Source organism: Ambystoma mexicanum, chromosome 5p (genome assembly GCF_040938575.1).
Source record: "Ambystoma mexicanum isolate Mex_15411 chromosome 5p, UKY_AmexF1_1, whole genome shotgun sequence".
Lineage (NCBI taxonomy): Eukaryota > Metazoa > Chordata > Amphibia > Caudata > Ambystomatidae > Ambystoma > Ambystoma mexicanum.
In genome coordinates, this window is record NC_090930.1 from 909,238,246 (window position 1) to 909,259,743 (window position 21,498).

At 46.8% G+C, this 21,498-nt stretch overlaps 1 protein-coding gene across 2 annotated transcripts in view; it reads right to left on the bottom strand.

Moving 5' to 3' along the window:
- Positions 1–21,498, bottom strand: part of ADCY1 (adenylate cyclase 1) — a 2,048,432-nt gene that overhangs the window by 424,646 nt on the left and 1,602,288 nt on the right. For both annotated transcript variants that reach the window (XM_069613341.1, XM_069613342.1), the window contains one exon: positions 9,019–9,116. In XM_069613341.1, the coding sequence (XP_069469442.1) occupies positions 9,019–9,116 (98 nt within the window). The remainder of the gene's footprint in view (positions 1–9,018; positions 9,117–21,498) is intronic.

Sequence of the window (21,498 nt, forward strand, 5' to 3'; positions counted from 1 at the left end):
AACCCCTGTGTAAATTCATAGACTTTTTCCTGAAACCCCTCAGCCAGAAGACTCCAACGTATCTAAGGCACACAATGGCTACCAATGAATGCTTTGAAGGCCAACTACACAACCCCATGAACAGCCGCATTGCTACAATGGACATTAAATTGCTATATACTAGCATCCCGCAAAATGAGGCAATTGAGTGCATGCAAGTACATTTGACCCACCATATGACACAAAGAAGGGTGCCGACAAATTTCATAATTGAACTTTTGGAATTGGCCCTGACCAAGAACTTTTTCTTCTTTAACGAATGCTTCTATTTGCAAATTAGCGGCACGGCCATGGGGGCTGCATTTGCCCCGAGCCTTGCCATTATTTTTATGGCAGAGTTTGAAAGGAGCTTTGTATTGGATATTGTAAACCCATTTCTCAATAACATTAGCCACTGGAAAAGATATATAGATGATATAATTTTCCTGTGGGAAGGTAATTTGGACTCTCTTCTAAACTTTCAACAGTGGCTCAATTCCTGTCATCCATCTATATCATTTTCTCTTGAATCCAGTCCATCCAATATTAACTTCTTGGACCTTCAAATCAGCGAGAAGGAGGGTTCGTTGTCTTGTTCATTATACAAGAAACAGACAGACAGAAACTCACTACTGCATTACACCAGTTCACACCCACGGAACCTGAAGGACAACCTACCATATGGGCTATTCCTCCGTTTGAGGAGGAACTGCACCGAAAAAAACAACTTCCGCCACCATGGATCTCAGCTTAAGGAACGTCTTCTAGACCGAGGGTATCCAAGCAAACTAGTTAGGAACAACTACAAGAGAGCCTTGAATACCCCCAGAGAGGTCTTACTACAACCCAAACCCAGATCAGAAGAAGAAGTCAAGATGACTTGTGTCCCCACCTTCTGCCAGGCAACTACACAGATAAAACAGGCCATCAAAAAATTCTGCCCGTTAGTCCAACTAAATCTGGAACACGAACCATTCCCTCGAATGGCTTTGAAACGCTCTAAAAATCTTAAAGAAGACCTCACTAAGGCCAGATTCACCAGTGCCACTTCACGGAACACACTCTGGAATTTACGAAGTCTAACTGGACACCACCCTTGTGGCAACTGCTCCATATGCAGATTCACCATCAAGCTAAAAAGCTTTGCCATCTCAGGGAAGCAGTGGGTCTTCCGTCACTTTTCGAACTGCAAAAGCCAGAACGTGATATACCTCATCGAATGCCCATGTGGACTGAAATATGTGGGCCAAACAAGTCGACCAGTGCACAAAAGAATAGTGGAGCACCGTTCACGAATCAGGTGTAGGAGCCTCACATCCCCACTAGTTGGACATTATGTGGAATACCAGCACAGTCACGATGACATCAAATGGTGGGTGGTGGATATGGTCCAAGGCAATACCAACACTGCCAACACTTTTAACCACAAGAAAGCATGGTGGGTGTTTAAACTGGATACCGTGAAGAACGGGTTGAATGAGGCTAATGTTGTGGACTACAGATTTTAATTTTGATACACAATGTTGGTTTTGCCTGTTTGAATTTTGAATTTTCTTTCAAAATCAGAGGGTGTGTTGAATAGGGGTTCGGGTTACTTGTGAGGCTTCTCAATTATACGCCGGACCCTCTCCATACCCAGACTCTTCTCTCAGATTGTGATTGGTTTTTAATGTGCCCTTGTGCTGCTGTTGCTTTGTGTCACCTGCCTCTTGTTCACTGTTGCATGCTGTACGACTTTATTCACCAACATATGTACCAACTGTGGTTTGACAACGTGAGACTCATTTTTAATTTTTACTTTGCATTACAATGATGATTGCTTCTGATGCAGACCATGTTAATCTACTAGAGCTTTCTGATTCACTATGGTTGTATTTGAAGCTAGTGTAACCCCATTAGATGTATGCCTTGTCTGCACACACTCAGTCCCCTGACGCACTTTTGCACAGTGGGCACTCACCAGCTCCATGCATCCTGCTTAGTGCGCTTCTCTTCCCCACCCTCGGAGATCCCCTGTGTGTTTTTTCACTGCAGCACCTCGTATTCTATTAACCAACTCGTGCTAGCTCTGAGAGTTCCCCTTCCATTCGGGCTCGGCCCGCATGACGTGTTGAGCGCTGCTTTCTGGGACGCATGCGCTGGACAAGGACACTACACTCCTATGCCATGCGCATGCGCCCAGTTACATGCTACAGGAGCCCCCTTGGTGCTCACACACCCCCCAGGGAGCAGTGTCTCTGCTCCCGGGCACGCACGGTCCCCGCCCTCATGGGATCAGTGTCCCCACATCCGCACATGCGCGGTACCCTCTTTACTTTGAGCGCTTCAGGCTCGCTCGAATATTTCAGCAGTGTCTCCGACTTTGCACTGCTCACTTGCGGCTCGGGACGCGGACCGGCACCCATCTGAGACATCTCTCCACAGCGATGGCTTCACTCTACACGCCGTTTTGAAACGGGTAGGTACCATACCCCTGGGGCTCCAGCATTGACAGTTATGCCCACCCTTTTCGTTTTATGGGGTTGCTCTGTTTTCACTAACAGGGTTGCTTTGTCTTGATTCACTTGACTCAGCATGAGCCTCCGTACCCCCAAGCCTTTCTCCCTTCTCCCCTGGGGCATGCAGATCTGCTCGCTACTCTATTTCTCCACACTGCATGTCCCGAGCCATATCTACTATGTGATTGGGCATTTGCATGGACATACTTTGTGTGTTTCACCGGGTTGGGCCCTGAACCTTCCATTGATTTTGTTTATGCGCTTTGGGGAGACCACACTTTGGAGTTGCCATGCATGTTCATTTGTAATCCTCAGCCCCCTGGGGACGTCATTTCTCATTCGCCTACACTGGCAGTGCATTCACGTCCATTTCTTGTGATGGGCACCTCAATCTGCCCCCTGCACCCTTCGGTCCTTGCACCGTTCTTTTTTCTTTTTTTTCTTGAGCAAGTTACTTTTGCTCGAGTTTTCAGCCCATTTATATGGCCGTTCTCAGATTAACTATGATTAGTCCCACATTCATATTAATATTTTTCTCCGCTCTTGTTGCAGGATCCCAGCCACGATCTATTACTGGCTCGGGAATGATCCACTTGTCCATAGGTTTCACATCATTTACATACCCGCCCCTGGGTTGGACTGATTGACGTGCACGCCGACTTCTGACATGACTCTCAGCTTGTCCGAAGTAAGTGTTACCTTTCTGCGCTGCCTGCCCTTTGGCCTGTACTGTTGCAGCATAGAGATGCTCCTGCATTTTCTGGATCTCTCATGCCTATCCTCTCTCTCTCTTGTTCTTTGTATCCCCTTGACAGGCCTCCCAGTTTTGATACATCGGGTGTCAATTCAACTTCTGCTCTACTGGTCTCGGGCCCTTACGGAGGAACCTGTTCTTCGCAACCACAGTTCCACACATTACCCGTGGGTCCTCTCCTTGGTCACATTGATCATCGGAGTTTCTTTTCTACACCCCCCTTCCTTTCTGTTCAGGTGGGTGGTGCCAGCCAGCAGGTGCCAAAATGTCCCCTTTTGGTAACCTTTTCATCAGCTTTATGTCTTGTCCTTTATGAACCCTCCCCTTTCACTGTTATTGCTTCACTTGTTCTACCATAAGTTAGGCTTGCATAGATTGGTGGGATATTGGGGGTGAATTGCTCCTACCCTCTTCCCCACCCTCTTCTGATTTCTCTTCTTTGCTCTGTTTCCCCACGTAGAGCGACATCCGCAGGTCCAGATGAAGGTAGCCTTCACTGCCCGCCGAAACGTCTTATTGGACACGTAATTGCTATAGGGCCCACTTTTCAAAATCAGCAGGAATACAACCACCGACATTGACCTAGGATTGATCTCTTTGTAAACTCCCATCAGCTGATCCTCCAAGTCACCAGGAGGACCTGACCGCTGGCACTGGTTTGGAACCATGTATGCCCTGGGCTCCAAACCTTAGGACTTGACATTTGGTTCTTTGGCCATGGCCACAAACACACCAGACTCTGGTGGGGGTCGCATTTGGTTGCTTTGCCCTATCATACACAACCAGGAAGTGTTGGGGTTTTTGCTTTGTTTTTCCTTTCTTTTGTTTTGCTTTATTTTTCATTAGATAGACTGTTCGTTCAGCTATACACCTTGTGGATGGTTTGTGTTTGAAAATGTTTATTTCTTGCCAACACCAGAATATATGTTCTATACTATCTGATGTAATTTATTGTGCATTTTAATGACCACTGCTTCTTTTTGAAAGTATCATCTTTGTAAATGCTCCTTTGGGAGATCATGTTCATTTGTTAGACAACAACTGTAAAACTAATAAATAGCCACTGAGCTATTACAGTATTTTCCTTTATGTATTGTCTTTCGCTCCAAGGCAGCAACACTGGAGGCTTCGGGGTAGCCTAGGATATCAAATTAATCAGATATCCAGAGTATTTGGGTTCAACATTCATTGGTTTATAGGTGAATTAGTCTTAAGCCTTCTGCTCGCAGAGTACCACACCGGAAGAAATAGTGTGTGTTATGATAAGAAGAATATTTTTACCCAGATGATGGGAAGGGGCAGCCTGGAGACTTCAGTCATTACCATAAGCTATCTTCTAAGAGTTATGAGGCATGAAAGTTTGATTCACAGGAAGAGCTGCTAGAAAATTGAGGGCTGCAGTCACCTATTTCATCTTCCTAGTTTGCTGGTTGGCAGGCAGAGAGATGGCTCAAATCTCACTTTAACATGCTGAGAGGCTGTTTTCATGGCCTGCTGGGAATTCACCAGTCGAGGGCAGAACCTGTTGAGGCATGGCACGGCATGTTTGACGCATTTACGATGCATTGGCCGGGGAATGGGCCAGAACCCCTACTCGTTTCATCCAGAAGTTCACCCTGCAGTCTCCCAGAGCCCTATTCTTATAAAATCTCTTGAGATGATTTTAATACTCTTTGGGGATTGCCAAATACCTGGTTCGATTCCCAGGTAGCTGCGTTACTTTTTCTTAAAAATCCTCTAGGGTTGATTTCTGTCCATATCAGAGCCAATACACTATGTTCTCTCCCCTCTACTATTTCTTTTTTATTTTATAACATGTATTTATTTATATACAGGGAAGAGCAATGCTCTTTTGATCACAAAATAATGTACAATATATAGTTAATCAGATTGGATGCGAAGCAGTGAGATTCTTACAATGGGGTGAGTTTAAGTGACATTCAACCAGGTTGTGTGGAGGGGGGTAAATTGAACAATCACTAGGAAAATACTTGGTTGGTCATCCATTGATTAAGGACAACCAACATTAGACAGTTTTAAGTGCAAACAGGCGGTATGTCCAACTGTGTTAGGGATGTGATCATGATCTATGAAGTGCTAGAGTGAACTATATCCTCCACGTTAATCAATATAAGTGGTATATTGCTCTCTGCTCAGCATAACAGAGGGTGAAGTTCAACTGCCAGGGATAGGCACTTGTACAGATCAGATTCCAGTATGAATCAGGATTTTTCTGATTTGATGAATGTTGTGTCTTGACTTTCCCTGCACCCTCCCCTGTATGCATGACATGCCAGGAGTGAGTGGCATGGAATGCTGTGTGTGAGAATGACATCTTCTGAATGGTTCTGTGAATGTCAGTAGGAATATGGGGTCACTGAAAGAGGATGCCAGTGGATGTTATCCCTTTGTTACTTACCTGATGTTCCTTAAATGTATACCTAGGTCTTGTACCTGAGACTGGAACATGAGTAAAGATATTTCCTATGTCTACCCCAGTCTTAGTGTCATCCCTGGCCAAGACTGTGCTATTACTTTCCCAACGTTCTATACAGTGTGACACGACATATTGAATGCTAGACTGAGGAAGGACTTGGTCAATCCTAGAGGAAGACAGCTGAGTTGCCTTGAAAAGAACATAAAGGCTAGGTGTGTCATTTAATGGAGATAACAGGAAGGTGAACAGTGTTTTCAGCTGCTGGTATCAGAGAGTATCGTCCAGTAGCAGCTTGCATTTAAACCTCAGTATTTCAGCTTAGTGTACTGCATCCATCTAAGACTTGGCTTATTTTTCATACCCCTGCTTCTGGCAGCTTTTCCAGTTGAGCGAGAAGTTGTCAATCTTTATAGTGGGATTCCCCCAGAGGGATACATCTGTGAATTCCCTTCTTCCCTTCTGAAAGCTCATGTTTAATGGATGGAGGGGTAGAAGCTGTTTGGAATACATGGAGCATGGACAGCAGATTAGTTGGTGGGGTTGACTGGGTTCTCCTCATGTTGAACCCACTTTATTGTCTGTACTGAATCCCAATCGATCCAGTGGTGAGGAGTCCAAAGTGCGTATGTGCTGTGTTATCGATGTATCTTGGGTAATCCAAAGCCCCCGTTATAGACCTGGCTTTGCAACATATCTAAACATATCTTAGGCAGGGAGCCAGCCCCTGTCATGAGTCGTTAGTGGTTTTGTGTATTCCTGAGAGTGATTATGCAGACAGCACAAAGGGGAGAAGCTTGGGCAACAGGGACATCTTTATTGTCCAAATCTTTCACATCAGTCTATATACCTGAGAAGCTAATTAAGTTACTTTGTACCTTTTTTCTCTATTTGTTACAGCCTCCTTGAAAAGTGGCTTATTTATTTCTTGTCTATTGACTGGATGATTTCCCGCCCTTTTAGAAGAGACCAACGGGCATTTCAGACTCGGAGTAATTTAGTAACTTCACTGCTCATCTAATTTTATCCAGCATTCTGAATCGTTGATTGCAATTCAGTTGAAAAAGCCTGCACAGATCTTGCCACATACTCTTTTTCTATAAAGCACCAAGACACAGACACTGCACAGAGTTGATGATGATCTCAGCATATTAACTGGTCAGGGAAGTAAACTGTGGCATGACCTATTTATTCATTCATGCATTTATTTATTATTATATAGTGTGATTTACAATCCAGGATTGCTTTGTGGTACTCCAAGATGAGTGGGGAGGAGAACACTGATAGCGGAGGGTCATAGCTAAAAAGTCATTCACAGTTCTTGGTATATTTGGGGCCACTTTAAGAGAATGGGTTGCCGCTGAAGTGCATGATTTTGTTGCACCTTTCAACATGTTCTCTAATATGGTCAACCCTCTGTAGATGTGTGAGTTAGTGGATGCAGGTATAGGGCACACTCCTCCCAACCAATGTTACATACCTTTTACATGGGATTTCCAAGTAAGTGCCTTACATGTTTCTGCTCTCATTTTTACATACAGATAGAATATTTAAAGCATAAGTATTCCAGATAGCTCCTCATTCCTGTCATGTGAAATATCCCAATATTTGATATAATCTTCAACCTTTTTGTAATATGTATGTGTATACATATATGCAGATTCTTTGTCTTGGGGACAAAGGGGAGACATCTATATCCCGAAATCTGAAGATAACAAGCTATTGAATATAAATGGGTCATCTCCATTAAACATTGAGGGCTTCGTTCTATCTAACGGCATCGTTTCGTCCCAGAAGGATAGCTCAGTGGCAACGTACTCGCCTTGGAAGCAAGACGACAGGAAGCAACACACGTGCGATCCCCGGGTCCGTGCTTAGAAACCTCTCGGTATTTAAGCACGTTATAAATATGAATCTAAGACAACAACAAAAAATTCTGTAACAGCGCCTCGATGGGCTGTTTGAGTGCTTTAAACATGCAAACAAATAAAATTACGTTTTTGGTAGTAATTCTAAAAGTGCTATTGTAAAACCTATTTTTCAAATAACATGCCAATTTTGGTTTTGATTTCAGTCGGATATCCCAAGCACACGGAACATATAAAGCACTGACTGGATGGAATATGGGACATTTTCTACATAATGTTATCTACAGGGGGTAAAACACCATGGCCCTGATTTACAAAGCGTTTTTCAATGGGAGTTGACCATTGAAAACTATTTTTGTAAATGAAGCCCCACATCTTTAACATTGGCACCGTCATGTTAACCTCTTAACTGCTGAGCTTTACTCAAGTCTATGCAAAAAGAACGAGCATACTCGGGAGGATAGCTCAGGGGCAACGTGCTCGCCTTGGAAGCAAGACGACACAGAGCACCGCAGTTTCAATGCCTGTTCTGCGCTTCGAAACCTCTGGGTATTAAGTGTGTTATAAATAACCTATCATCATGTCATATCAATCTCGGTAAATCAGATAAGTGTGTTCGCTTTGATTTAAACTTACACTTTTTCAATTGTTTCATTCCTCACTAATCAGTATATTTGTTTTGCTGAATGCATTTGTTTTTGATATCATTCATTGTTGTGCAGAAAATGCCTTTGCTGTTTCATGCATCAATTCGTTTTCCGACAAATCAACATTTTTCATCATTAATGAAGAAGTGCTTTGTTTTTCAGGTATCAATAGATTTAGGGGGTAATTCATGGATTATTTGCACCGAAAAAAAAAGGGATTTGTGCGCCATTCTGCCCACAAATCCCCATTTGTTAAACAGGGATTTGCGGGCAGAATGGCGCACAAATCCTGTTTTTTTTGGCGCAAATAATAAAGGGATTTGTGCTCCATTCTGCCCGCAAATCCCCATTTGTTAAACAGGGATTTGCGGGCAGAATGGCGCACAAATCCTGTTTTTTTCAGCGCAAATAATCCATGAATTACTCCCTTAGTCAGACATCATTTTATTTTTTGATTTGGAATAATTGGTCATAGCTCACATATCAATGCAAATATGAATTTTGAAAAAATGTGCATGTTTTGCTCTTTGACGAGTACAGTTTCCCCACTGATAAATAGCAGATATGTTTAGGCAGGAAAAGATGGCACATTACAAATTCAGCGCAAAAAAACTGTTGAGCTGCAAATAGGAATTGCAACTTAAATGATGGTTCATATTTCTGAAAGAAACCCGGCACATGTTTCCCGAATCATTTATTCATGCCTCTGATTGTGGCAGTCATCACACACACACACACACACCCACAGTCATCACAGCTACTGACACAGCTGCAGGATACATGTACGGAATATACTTACTGTGGGATGATTAGAAGGTAGACAAGGCCAAACAAGGCAGCTAGAACCAGTGAGAGAACAACGGCACTGGTGAAATATTCATCATGGAGCTGGTGATACTGGGAAAGAAATAGAAAGAGCATAAGTTATTGGGGTTTTCTGAATTGCACATGTTATTGCCTTGCTCCAATTCCCTGTACTTGCTCGTGCTCGCATTGATTTTATTATCTCACTGTGAGGTATGTCGAAGACAATCACACTGATCATATAAAAAGGCAGTAACACTAGAACGTCCCATTGAAAACATGTTTGTAAATCAGGCACGTGGTTTCAATGACTATGAGTATGTGTATTCTCTGATGTATATGTATTCTTTGATCAGACAATCGTTTAGGCTCGAGTCATATTTGGAGCTGAACTACGCAACACCTTGGGATAAAGACATCTTTAACATTGGGGAGATACCCAAAGTTGTGTGCAAGAAAATAAGTAGTTGGCAGTGTGTCCTCCACGTTTGAGCTGTCATGCTAAAATGTCTCAATGGCTTCATTAAAATCTGACATAGATTCCAGAAAAGGCAAACTCTGAGAGCAGCAATATTTGCCAAATCTTTAATAGACAGAGCTATTAATCAAAGACAGGTTATTTTCCATTGTACTGCTCTGCTTGCAAGCAGTAATGTACTTTCATGTTTTCTTGAAACATATGTGTTTCTGTCTTAGATTACTTTTCCAACAGTTTCATGACACTGAGCCAGGCAGTCTACATCTGCTGCAAAAAGTCCCAGACCTACCTTTGTGAAACTCTGTCCCATGACTTTGTGTGGCAGGGTCTAGAAGCTCCCTTAACATGGTTGAAGATAGATAATTCACATTGTGTCTTGTAGAGCGTCTGGCCCCAGCCCTTCAAAGTAATTGGGCCAAACCCCATGGACTAATCTCTGTGGATGCACATTACTCCTTTTCTGGGCCACCTCCTGGAAAAGTTGGCCATCTTGCAACGTAAGCTTCATTATGATTCTGTTGGCTGTCTCCATGATCATCATTCTGGCTTTAGAGCTGCCAGAAGCACGGAAACTGCTCTCCTGAACATGCGTGAAGATCTGCTCTCCAACCTTGACTCTAACATTCCCTCTGTCCTCATCCTACTCATCTCTTTTCTGCCTTCAACACGGTCAACCATACCATTCTGCTCAACCATCTCTCTGACAAGCTCGGTAACACCGATCAGGCTCTGGCCTGGATGACCTCTTTCCTCTCTGATCAACCCTCCAAGGTCCAACTTGGGTCCTTCCTTTCATCTATCTCCCTTTCTACCAGTGTTTCTGCAGTGTTCCTCAGGGGTTTAACCTTTCATCTTGGCTTTTCAATCAATACCTGGCAACTCTCGCCCACCACATTGCCATATTCTGCTCCAATTTCCAGTGCTATTCTCATGACACTCAACAAATTTTTATGTTTCCCTCGGCCACGTCCTCTCCTTCTCTCATCTCTGATTGCCTATCTACCATTCAGGATTGGTGTGCCGCCAATGATTTCTGCCTGAATGCCAGCAAGACAGAGATCCTCCTCATCGGCACACCTTCACCCTCCCTTGCCCTCTCTCTCTGGCCGGCCTCCCTTGGCCTCCTCCTACCCCCACCTGTAAGACTAAGAACCTCAGTGTCATCTTTGATTCCATGCTTTCCTTTTCTGCCCACATCTCTGATGTCTCTAAAAAGTCAAACTTCCAACTGCACCTCCTCAGAGGTACTCTGTCGTTCCTCTCCTTCCCCCAGAAGCTCAATGTCTCCCGAGTCCTGATTCTCTCTAGGTTGAATTATTGTAACAGCATCTTTCTAAATCTACCTGCCTCCAAGGGCAAACTGGCCTATCTGCCATTCTGCCACTGGGAGAGTCAAAATGGACTTTGGATGTCCCTGGTGCCGATTTTATAAGCCACTCTGGGCCGGTTTTATGAGCCACATTAATATCGATGGCGTTCGGCTGGATTTTTGTAACTGAAGTTGTACTTGTTACGTTGCCTCACACAACCTGCCACCAGCTCGCCGCACAGCGGCAAACGGAAGTATTTATGATTAGAATGCACACAATGTCAGTCGGAGAAAAGTTAACACTTATTAAAGTGTTAACTTTGCTTTGAGGGTGCACCAATAGCATGAGTCGTGGGGCTGCCAGTGCCCCAGCCATCCACTGGCTTGGCGCCAGGCAGACAGCTTCATGTTCTCTCGATAACACCAACAATTCCTGTTGTAGGGGGTGGGCTCTAGATCGAGTTTGCTTTTGCCTGCTTGGGTGGAGGGCAGGGCAGGTTTGACCCAGGGATGACTCTTGAGCCTCTCCCTCTCAGGCCAGGGTCAGGGGGCCTGTTGATATGTAGCAGGCTGGCAGTGGCAGCAAATCATGCTCAAGATGCGTGAGCCGTCATGCACTTTGGTGTGTTGCTGGGTGCCACACCCAGCACAAAGCGCAGATATTCAAAAGGAAGTGTTGATGATAGAGGAGGGAGCAGGCCTCAAGTAAAGCACACCCGACAATGATGAGGGGCATATTCGAGCTGCCTGGCCCAGTCGTGAACTGCAATGGAGAGTCTCTGGAGACAGAATTTGTGCATGTGGGTTACACACAGTAAGTAATAAAAACATAAAATTGAATGGGCCAGCGGGGGTCAGGATTCGGAGACGAGTCAGTCACTCTGAACGAGAACGATCAAGTGAAGTGTTTGTGATTAATTGTTACTATCTCTGTTAGTCGAGAAAGGGCCAGAGCACTGCCACTCAGTCTGTGTGTCACGGCCGTGCAATCATCGTGTCAGCATGACTAACAACACATGCAACTCAAACCTCAAGGGGATGTTTGAGCACAGACAAATACAACTATGAAAAAAAAATCACATTTCCAATCAGACTAAATGAGTGTCTTTTGATTGAAGATCAGGTTTTCTCAAACACCTGTTTCAGGCAGCAGCATTCCTCCCAACCATGGCATATGGTGGTGGGAGCATGAGATGACTTAAACTTGATGCTGTTCCTGGCAATGTATCCGGAGCTAGTGCGGAAGGGAGCCGTGTTGTGGTCTGCGTGGGTAATTGCTTGCAACACCTGGCTCAGTGTGGGCTAGACAGAGGTGGAGAGCCGGCCTTTGTAGTATTCCTAGTTCTTACAAAAGTGCACCATGGCAGAGGGGAACACTGAATCCTAAAACGACCCTTTTGTGTGTACAAAAATGTGCACGTCTAGGATTGCCAATTTGAATGAATGCCTGAACAACACGCTTAAAGTAGTGTGGACTCGGCCCACATGGAAGAGCTTCCCTAGACAGACCAGGTGCAGGTAAAGGTGAAAGGTCCTGTATTGGTGGTGCATGCAGGACCTAGGTATCCTGGATGATGTTAAGTTTTCAGAAATAGTATCATTGTGCAGTCTTTCATTCTACTAATTGAAGTGTCGACCTGCTGCAAATTCCCATTCCCCTTTTACCTTTATCTTCTTGTCTCCACCCTCCATATTCAATCAAGCCTGTCCCCAAGTATTCAATAGAATCCGATTTCTCATAATGTGGGCCCAGGGGGTGTTAGGGACTAGGCTGTCCATGTTGCTCGTCTGTGCATAAGGCGTTTATGGTGCAGCTCAATTGATTTGTTGGAGGCAGCGCTAGTGGGCACTGGGTTTCTGGTCACAAGTCCGAGACAGTCTGCGCTTGACTATGCATTTTAAGACAGTCCTGGCCGGCCATGGGCCTTCACTTCTTTAGGATGCTATCCGATGGGAGGGATCCACAAATAGAGGAGGTCCGACTACAGTTTAGGCAAATCAGGCGGGACTAGTTCTGAAGTAGTTATCTGCTGTAGCAATGTCAGGACAGAGTTACCAAATGTGCAGCCTAATGTATAAAACATTAATTCTGCTCTGTAATGCTACTCAGGGAAAGAGATGTTTACGCTTCTGTCAAAGGGGCCACGCTCCTGTCAATGCTGCTTTGTGTTAAAGGCATGTGAATGTGATGGTGTTCTGTGGTGAAAACACCCAGTGCTGCCCAGTGGTAAAGCAATGTAATGCTATTCAGTGTGTCAGTGTTAAAAAAGCACGGTGAAGGTGGTTAATTGTAAAGGTTTAAATTGGGTGGGCCTGGGAGGGAGTGGTGAGGATACAGTATTTAGGTGGCTCCAGTGTCACAATAAATATGTGCAGGAAGCTCTATGTTTCGACCTGGGCTGCCCGCAGTCTATGCTATTATACCTGCTGGCTCTTTCATGCAGTGAGATTGTATTTATGTATGTCACATTTATCAAGTCATGATCAGCCTCTCTGAAATCTCTCTAAGACTGAAAACAAACTGCATCCACGCCACGTGTCTCTTTTTAACCCATGAGGGAAAGCTCTTAACTTCTAAAAATGTCTGAAATTCAACATGGACAAACAGTTACAGGCAAGTACAAAACTTCATAATTTTAGTTTACAAAAATTGAAATTTCCCTGAAACTGTAGTGAATATTGCTGCATGTATGTGTATTTTGTGCATGGCCGTTGACTAGGAGTGTCCAATGCACAGTGCTTCTTGTGAGAGCTGATTTCCTAAATTCCAGTGTACAATTATAGGACACAGTCAGTCAATTGTACTTCTGCATTAGGTATGAAGTGTGGCAAGCACAAGTGTGCACTATAATGTGTCATAATGTGGTACTTTCTCTCAGTCCAAACTGTTGGCTTTGGAGCATAGAGTTTGACCTTGCTTCTAAACTTTTCAGTATACGGCTGTCACGTTCTGGCTCTAGGATTGTATTTCAGAATGTACTATATATCCAGAATATGGGGATTAAGGCAATCAGCAAAGCTAATTTAATTTTAAGAAACTATTTCCCAGAATTCCTTGCACACTGCTTTCTCCTTACCTTTGCAGGTCAAGGGTTGGAGAAATAAAAAGAACATTTGTACTGGCAGATGGTGGCATTTGATGATAGCTGAGGGGTACAATCACTGTTCTCTCTTGGGGGGCGTGGCTTGTGCTCATGCTGGGAGGATGCTTTCAACCGTGGCTCCTGCCCTGATCCTGGAAAGATCCTGTGTTCTTTAAATAAAAGGCAAGACCGAGCGACTTGACCTGCACTGGAGGCTCCGACAAGCGTTTGCCCAGCCCCCGGACCACACAAATCCTAAAATCGGAGTGCGTGCGGGAGTGGAGATGACAGCAAACCCGAGACCCCCCGGGCTTCAATATGGCCGATGCGGCCTCGGCTCGGCAGCGAGGGGGAGGAACGGCTGGAAGTTCGACTCTGAGTGAGCACGCCCGACACACCGAGAAGGTGCGGCAGAGGACATCGAGGGACACAGAGACCGGCCCGCCAGAGTACTGGCGGGTGCAAGCTCGAGGAACCTGGTACACACGGGTAGACCCTGGAGGGGATAAGGGGTACGTGGTGCGCCCGCACATCTGAGCCCGCAGAGGGGCTAAGTCCCGGTGACTCCTGGACATAATTTGTCGTGGTCACCCATGCAACAATGAACGACCCAGGGACATTATTTGCTGAAGGTACTGGATGGGTCAAACATTAAAACAAGGCACCGGGGGCAGCGTACCGAGGCACACTGCATGCTATACTACACAGATCCTGGGGCCTATAACCTCTACAAACTGCGGGCGGCTGGTCCCTAGACGCAACATGTGAACCACCAGGCACAATACTACCCTTGCAAGACCACTACATCCCTATCCACTCTCAACCATCACTGGGGCCATGCCATCCACGAAACAAAAAAAAGGAAACAACGATCATGGACTCCTTCAGTGCCAGAAAGTGCAACCACATGCCACCCCAGAAGCACAAGCACAACCCACAGAGAGCCCCGCTAGCAGTGACAATCAGGTGCTCGAAGCAATTGCAGCCCTACGTACCTTCTTCGACACCAGAATTGGGGAGATCAAGTCGGACATGCAACTGATGAGACAAGATATGAGAAACCTCACGGAAAGAGTCACCACGGCCGAAACGACTCTGAAGGAGACAGCAGGAACCACCTGTGACCTGGAGAGGCGACTGACGGAGCTCGAAAGGAAGAACACAGCGCTGGAAGCCCGAGCAGAAGATGCTGAAGGACGAACCCGGCGCAATAACATACGGGTCCTGGGGGTTCCAGAGGGAATGGAAGGGCCCAACCCAACGGACTTCATTGAAAACATGATACTCCAGGAGATTGGAGCTGAGAAATTGTCACAGGGGTTCACGGTGGAACGTGCCCACAGATCACTACAAAAAAGGCCACCTCCGGGTTCGCATCCGTGACCCATGATAGCAAGGATACTGAACTTCCGCGATAGGGAAATCATTGAGAGGGAGGAGAGATCCGCCGGGATAACGCCAAAATAGCCATATCCCAGGACTACACCCCAGCGGTGCAGAGAGCCCAGAACTCCTTCTTGCCAGTTAAGCTGAAACTCAGGAAACTGAGCCTCAAATATATGCTCATGTACCCGGCCCGCCTCAGGGTCCTTTACAAAGGGCGTGCCGTCTTTCTTGAAATGCCTGCCATGGCCAACATGTGGCTGGAGCACAACAACCTGGACGATGGCCGTGAAGCTGTTACATGAGAAACGTTGATTCAGACAGACACAGGGAGAGGGGGGATGCATCAAGTGAACCCTGCTTGGGCACAAAAGAACAATGAGAAGACCGCCACAGTATTTTATGAGGGAGGGGCAAGCGGGGGCCTCGGACTGGGCGAAGGTACACACCCCACGAACCGTTCAGTGTCCGCTGGTTGCTGACACACCACAGCCTGCACGCCTTGGCCCGGGAGGGCCAGTCAGTTGAGGGGGCGCTCGAGCGCCACGGACACAAGGTGGCTGCTGAGCGCAGTTACCCAGTTCTAGTTTTGGTTTGGTTATTAATTTGTTTGGTTCTGGTTTGTTCTTATTACGCAAGTGCTGAGATCTCAGTGCAAAATGAGGCATGTGGCATGAGGGGCGAGAGTACTACTGCAGGTTGTGGGGTGGGGGTGAGCTCGGCTGGGGCAAGCGATTGGCCTGTCTGCTGGGGCAAGATCAGTGGCTGGATGGCTCTGGATCCAGCTGGTGTGGTTGCACATGCCGAAATGGCCAATGACATTAGAATCCTAACATGGAATGTTGGGGCCTGTGCACCTACATGCGCAGGAACAGAATTAAATCCTTCCTTAACAGGAAGAAGGTGTCCATAGCCCTGCTCCAAGAAACCCATATGACCCAACAAACCCTGGGGGTGCTGAGCGACCACTGGGACGGGCAGTGCTATGGGGCTCTCTACTCCAAATACGCCCGGGGGGTGCTTGTCTGGATCAGCCCTTTGGTTCCATTGAAGGTGTCAAGCTGGGAGGCGGACGAGGAGGGTCGCTATCTGCTGGTGAGGGGATGGATCAAGCAGACGGAAATCTGCATAATAAAGTCATACTTCCCCAACCATGGAATCCCAAAGCACCTAGACACACTGGGAGCCAAACTAGCTGGCTGCCTGGACAGCCTCTGCATCTGGGGGGGGGGGGACTTTAATTATGTAAGGGACTGGGAGCTGGACAGATCTAGATCACCAGTAACCAGAAACGATGCTGCGACCAGGGCACTCAACACGCTGATTGAATCCCTAGACCTGGTCAACGTGTGGCGGGAACTCCACCCAATAGACAAAGAGTACTCGTACTTCTCTGCCCCCACACCTTGCGCACCAGGATAGATTACATATTTGTGCCGAAACATTATCAGTCACAAATGGACTCTGCCCAATACTTGGGCAGGTCAATATCGGGCCACTCCCCGCTGCAGGTGCTGTGGACAATGAGGAGCCCCAGACCACCTATACCACTGTGGCACATGTCCCCAGATGCCCTGACAGACCAAACCTTCGCAGAGGAGTTACGGGACAAGCTAGAAGGGTATTTGGAAACAAACGTGGGCAGTGTAGAACACTGGGGCACGGTGTGGGAAGCAATGAAGGTGGCTGTCAGGGGGGAGGCTATTGCAGGAGCCGGTGGCATATGGAAAACAATAAGGGCGGAACTTGAAAAAACTGAAGAGGAAATAAAACACAGGGAAACCAACACTACAGGAACACGGGGGGAGGAGGAAGAACTAGCACTGCTGCGAGGGAATTGTTCAGTGGCATGGGGCAGGCTCTCGGTATGCCGGAGGGAACATCCGAGGCACCAAATCATCGAGATAAAGGATGAAACAGGCACGACACATAAAACGCAGCAAGACATAAATGACACTTTCTGTGACTTCTGCTCCTGCTTATACAGCCACGACCACCAAGTGGCAAACTCAGACATATTAGACACTCTAGATGAAATAGGCCTTCCCAAAATAGAGGACACGCACAGGGAGGCCCTAGACGCTGAAATAACAGGTGAGGATATCACTGAGGCAATCAGGTCCCTCGCCTCTGGCAAAACACCCACAGCGACGGACTGCTCCCAGAGTTCTATAAAACATATGCTGATGTCATCACCCCGGTCCTGCTCGAGGTCTACCAAGAAGCATTCACCAATGGGGTATTACTGGGGTCTATGAGAGAAACACTAATTGTCCCAATACCGAAGCCCGGAAAACCAACTGAAAGCTGCGACTCAGACTGCCCTTTGGCAATGTTAAATTATGACGTCAAAATCCTTACCACAGTCCTCGCCAAACACCTGAATAGAATAATTGGGGATATAATATACAGCGATCAAACGGGCTTTATACCTGGGTGCAGTACTGCCCTAAACCTGCGCAGACTGCAACACACCCAGGCGCAGACTGAGGGCTCCCAGAAGGAATATGCTATACTCTCTTTGGACGAAGTTAAGGCATTTGATTCGATCTATTGAGATGGGCTCTTGGCGACATTGAAGGGGTTTGGATTCGGGGAGGCCTTCATTCGCTGGGTTTGTATTCTGTACACTAATACTAAGGCCAGGGTCAAAACGGGGAAGTTGGTGTCTGCCATCTGGGATACTGAGAGGGGGAAAAGGCAGGGTTGTCCGCTCTCCCCAATGCTGTACGTCCTGGGTCTTGAACCCATAGTGATATACCTAAGGAAGCAATACTTAGATGCGGGCATCTGGGTCGGGGGTGCAGGGCACTTAATATCGCTTTACGCGGATGATGTCCTTCTATACGTCAGATACCCGCATTTAAACGTCCCGGTGATCCTATATATACTGGACAACTATGCCAAGGTTTCTGGAATCAGCTTCAGCAGATCTAAATCCTGCATATTCCCAATTGCTGGCCTAAAAGGGAGAGACCCCAGCATGCTGCCTGCAGTTGGTCTCCGATGGGAGACTGTCTCATTTAAATACTTGGAGGTCAACATTAAACACTTGCCTGAACAAATACACGAAAACAACACGGCTAGGGTGTTGCATGGCTTGAGGAACTCTATGAAGTTCTGGGCCAGGCTACCGCTATCACTGTTAGGTAGAGTTGCTATCACCAAGATGATCATCCTCCCGAGGTTCCTATACTTTTTTAATAACATGCACTATTACGTCAAGGCCTCCTTCTTCCGCACACTGGAGGGCCTGATCGGGGGTTCCTGTGGGGTGCCGCTTGCCATAGACTCTCACTGAAGACCCTATACCTGCCATACGACCGGGGGGGGGCGTGAAGCTGCAAAACCTAGAAAAGTACTATCTGGCGGCCCAACTTAGCCATGTTGTCAAATGGCTGTCTGATGACCCCACCTCAGAGACTGTCCAGCTACAACAGCTGGTTGCGCCCCTCACACTAAAAGAAATACTCTGGGTAACCCTTGGGGCTATGAAACACACTCCAATGGTGGTGACACTGGGGCAGAAGATAAGGAAAAGAAGGCAAGCGGTACTGGGGACCACACACCCTTAAACCCCAGAGATACCAATAGCGGCAGGTGCATGCCAGGATAGTTCGGACCTGGCGGCTCTGCGAAGATGGGAAGGGCATGGGATATACACGTGGGGAGACATGTATGATGAAGGGGTCTTCATGGAATTGAGCTCAATACGGAAGCGGGAGGGGGTCCCCGTTGGGCAGTTCCTGTGGTATCAACAGGTCCGAAAGGTGGCCAGAGATGGCTGGGAGGGCTGGCCAGACGAGCCGCAGGCTGAACCAATTCTTACCCTAATGTACAACCTTGATGGTGGCTGGTGCCCAGTCTCTAGCCTATATAGCACGCTCATAGACACGCCCAACCCCAAGAGTGCAGCATTGAAAGAACAATGGGAGGCAGACCTGGGCACGACATTAACAGAACGGGATTGGGAGAGGGCACTGAGTTACCCCAAAGCAGTCTCACGGAATCATTGGTTCAAACTGATACAGCTAAACGTGCTATGCCGCACCTACATGACCCCACACAGAATAGCCACCTTCAACAGGAGCGCCAGCTCGGTTTGCCCATGGTGCGGTAGGGATGAGGCAGATATGATACATATGTTTTGGGGCTTTGAGGGGGCGAGGGATCTTTGGGTCCGGATAGGACAAGCCTGTAGAGCTGCCGGCGTTGCCCGGTATGAGTGGTCACCGAAACCGTGCCTGCTTGGTGCTACCCCAAGATCAGCAAACATAAGCATGTGCATAAATCATGGACCTCGCATGCATCCTGGCCAAGAGAACCATTGCCATGTCATTCAAGAGGGATGGGGGGCCACGGTACCAACATTGGCATAGGGAATTCGAGAGGTGGGCGAAGGCTGAGACTAGGGTATGGGCGGAGGCGGTAAGCAGATCAGAGCTGGATGGTAGTGACAAATGGGTTGCCTGGAAAGCACTAGTATGGGACATGTTTCATCCTTCCGACGACAAGCCTCCATGAACGAACTGCACACCATGGTGAGCACTCCCCCCACGCCTGGGTGGTGAACTGCCCACCCCCACCATGCGTGAACTGGAGGAGTTGCCCCCAAGAAGGGCAAGAACGGCACCCCGGATTAGGAGACATCCGCTCGTTCTCATGTTTCACATGCCAAGACTGTAACGAGAATCGCTTGTTTTGCTTTTTTGTTTTTTGTTTGTTTGTTTGATGGTTATTATTTAAAACTGGCATTACTGCATAATTAACCTCTTGTAACGCAAATGTATTTTACCAAAATGCCAATAAAAACATTTAAAATAAAATCATTATTCTCTCTTAAAAGCTCAGTTTTGTTTATTCCGTTAGTCATGGTCTCTATCATCTAAACCCTGGCCCTTATTCCAAACAGCCTGCATTAATATATATTGGTTGTATGGTTGAATGTACAAATTCTACCTTTTATTGTTCCTGTGCACTTGCACAGCTGAACCCCAATACACAAAATGATATGAAACAATGTTTTCTCTGTGCTTCCCTGTGCATTGCGAGTTTTGTTACAGGCCCCTCAGTAAGGGACCTCTCAGAGGCTGTGTTTGGTTCAGATTCAGTGGCTGCATTGAGGACCCTTTCTGAAGTTGCATCAAGGCCTGTTTCCTTGGGCCATTAGTGTGCCTGGGAGAAAGCCTGAGGGACATAAGGTTTATTGCACCATGTTTCCTTTGAATACATGTTTTCCGGTGTAGGGCATGTTTGCTCATAGTTTTGAACAGTAAACAGGAAGTTGTGGAAAGTGAGAGTTTCTCACTTCACTAAAGTCTAAATACAGTGACCTAAAGCCAGGTAATTGATAGTGCCATTTCCGCAACACGATGGGCCTCATTCCGAGTATGGCGGTAAGGGATAGCGGCCACCGCTAACGAGAGCGGTGGCGGTAATCCCTTACCGCCATACTCCGAGTTCCCTTAGCGCCATGGTGCTTTTAACACCTGCTTTTAGCAGGCGTTAAATACCATGGCGCTAAGGGACCTTGATGTTAATTACGCCACCGTAATTTACGGTGGCGTAATTGACGCCTTCCCCACTCCCATTATGCCCTATGGGGCAAGAATGGGAATGGGGAAGGGTAAATGGGGATTGGGGAATTACCGCCCCGCCAACCTTGGAATGGGGCGGTAATTCCGCCAACCACCAAGGCGCTGCCGGTCCGGGTACGGCGTCAACCAAGGCGTTAATAGCGCCATTGGTTAGCGCCGTACTCGGAATGAGGCCCGATGTTTCATATTGGTATCAGCATCACGTGGTGCACTGAGAACAGGTTTCCTAATTTTCCAGCAGCAATCGCACCTCACCAGTTTAGGTGCATTACCCTGATTTAACGAGGGATGTTCTCACACTGTAGAATTGGGTAGAATTGGGGAGGTGGTAACTGTAGTGTTGCATTGCTTTAGATTGGGGATTGTCTGAGCGGCATGAGGTGTGTGGTGGCACCATGATTGTGGTGAATTGTGGCATTGTTAAGTCGTAGCTGAAACTACATGCTTGCGGACATCACCCTATACTGGCACCTTACCCGCAGGACTAGACAACACTTACAAGCATTGTAAATCCTGGCCCCTAATCCCATGGGATATCTATGCCTAGACAGACCCAGATGTTGGGTTTGTACATGCTTAGATTAAATGCTTCTGTCTGAACAGGGATTTATCACACTCTCATGCT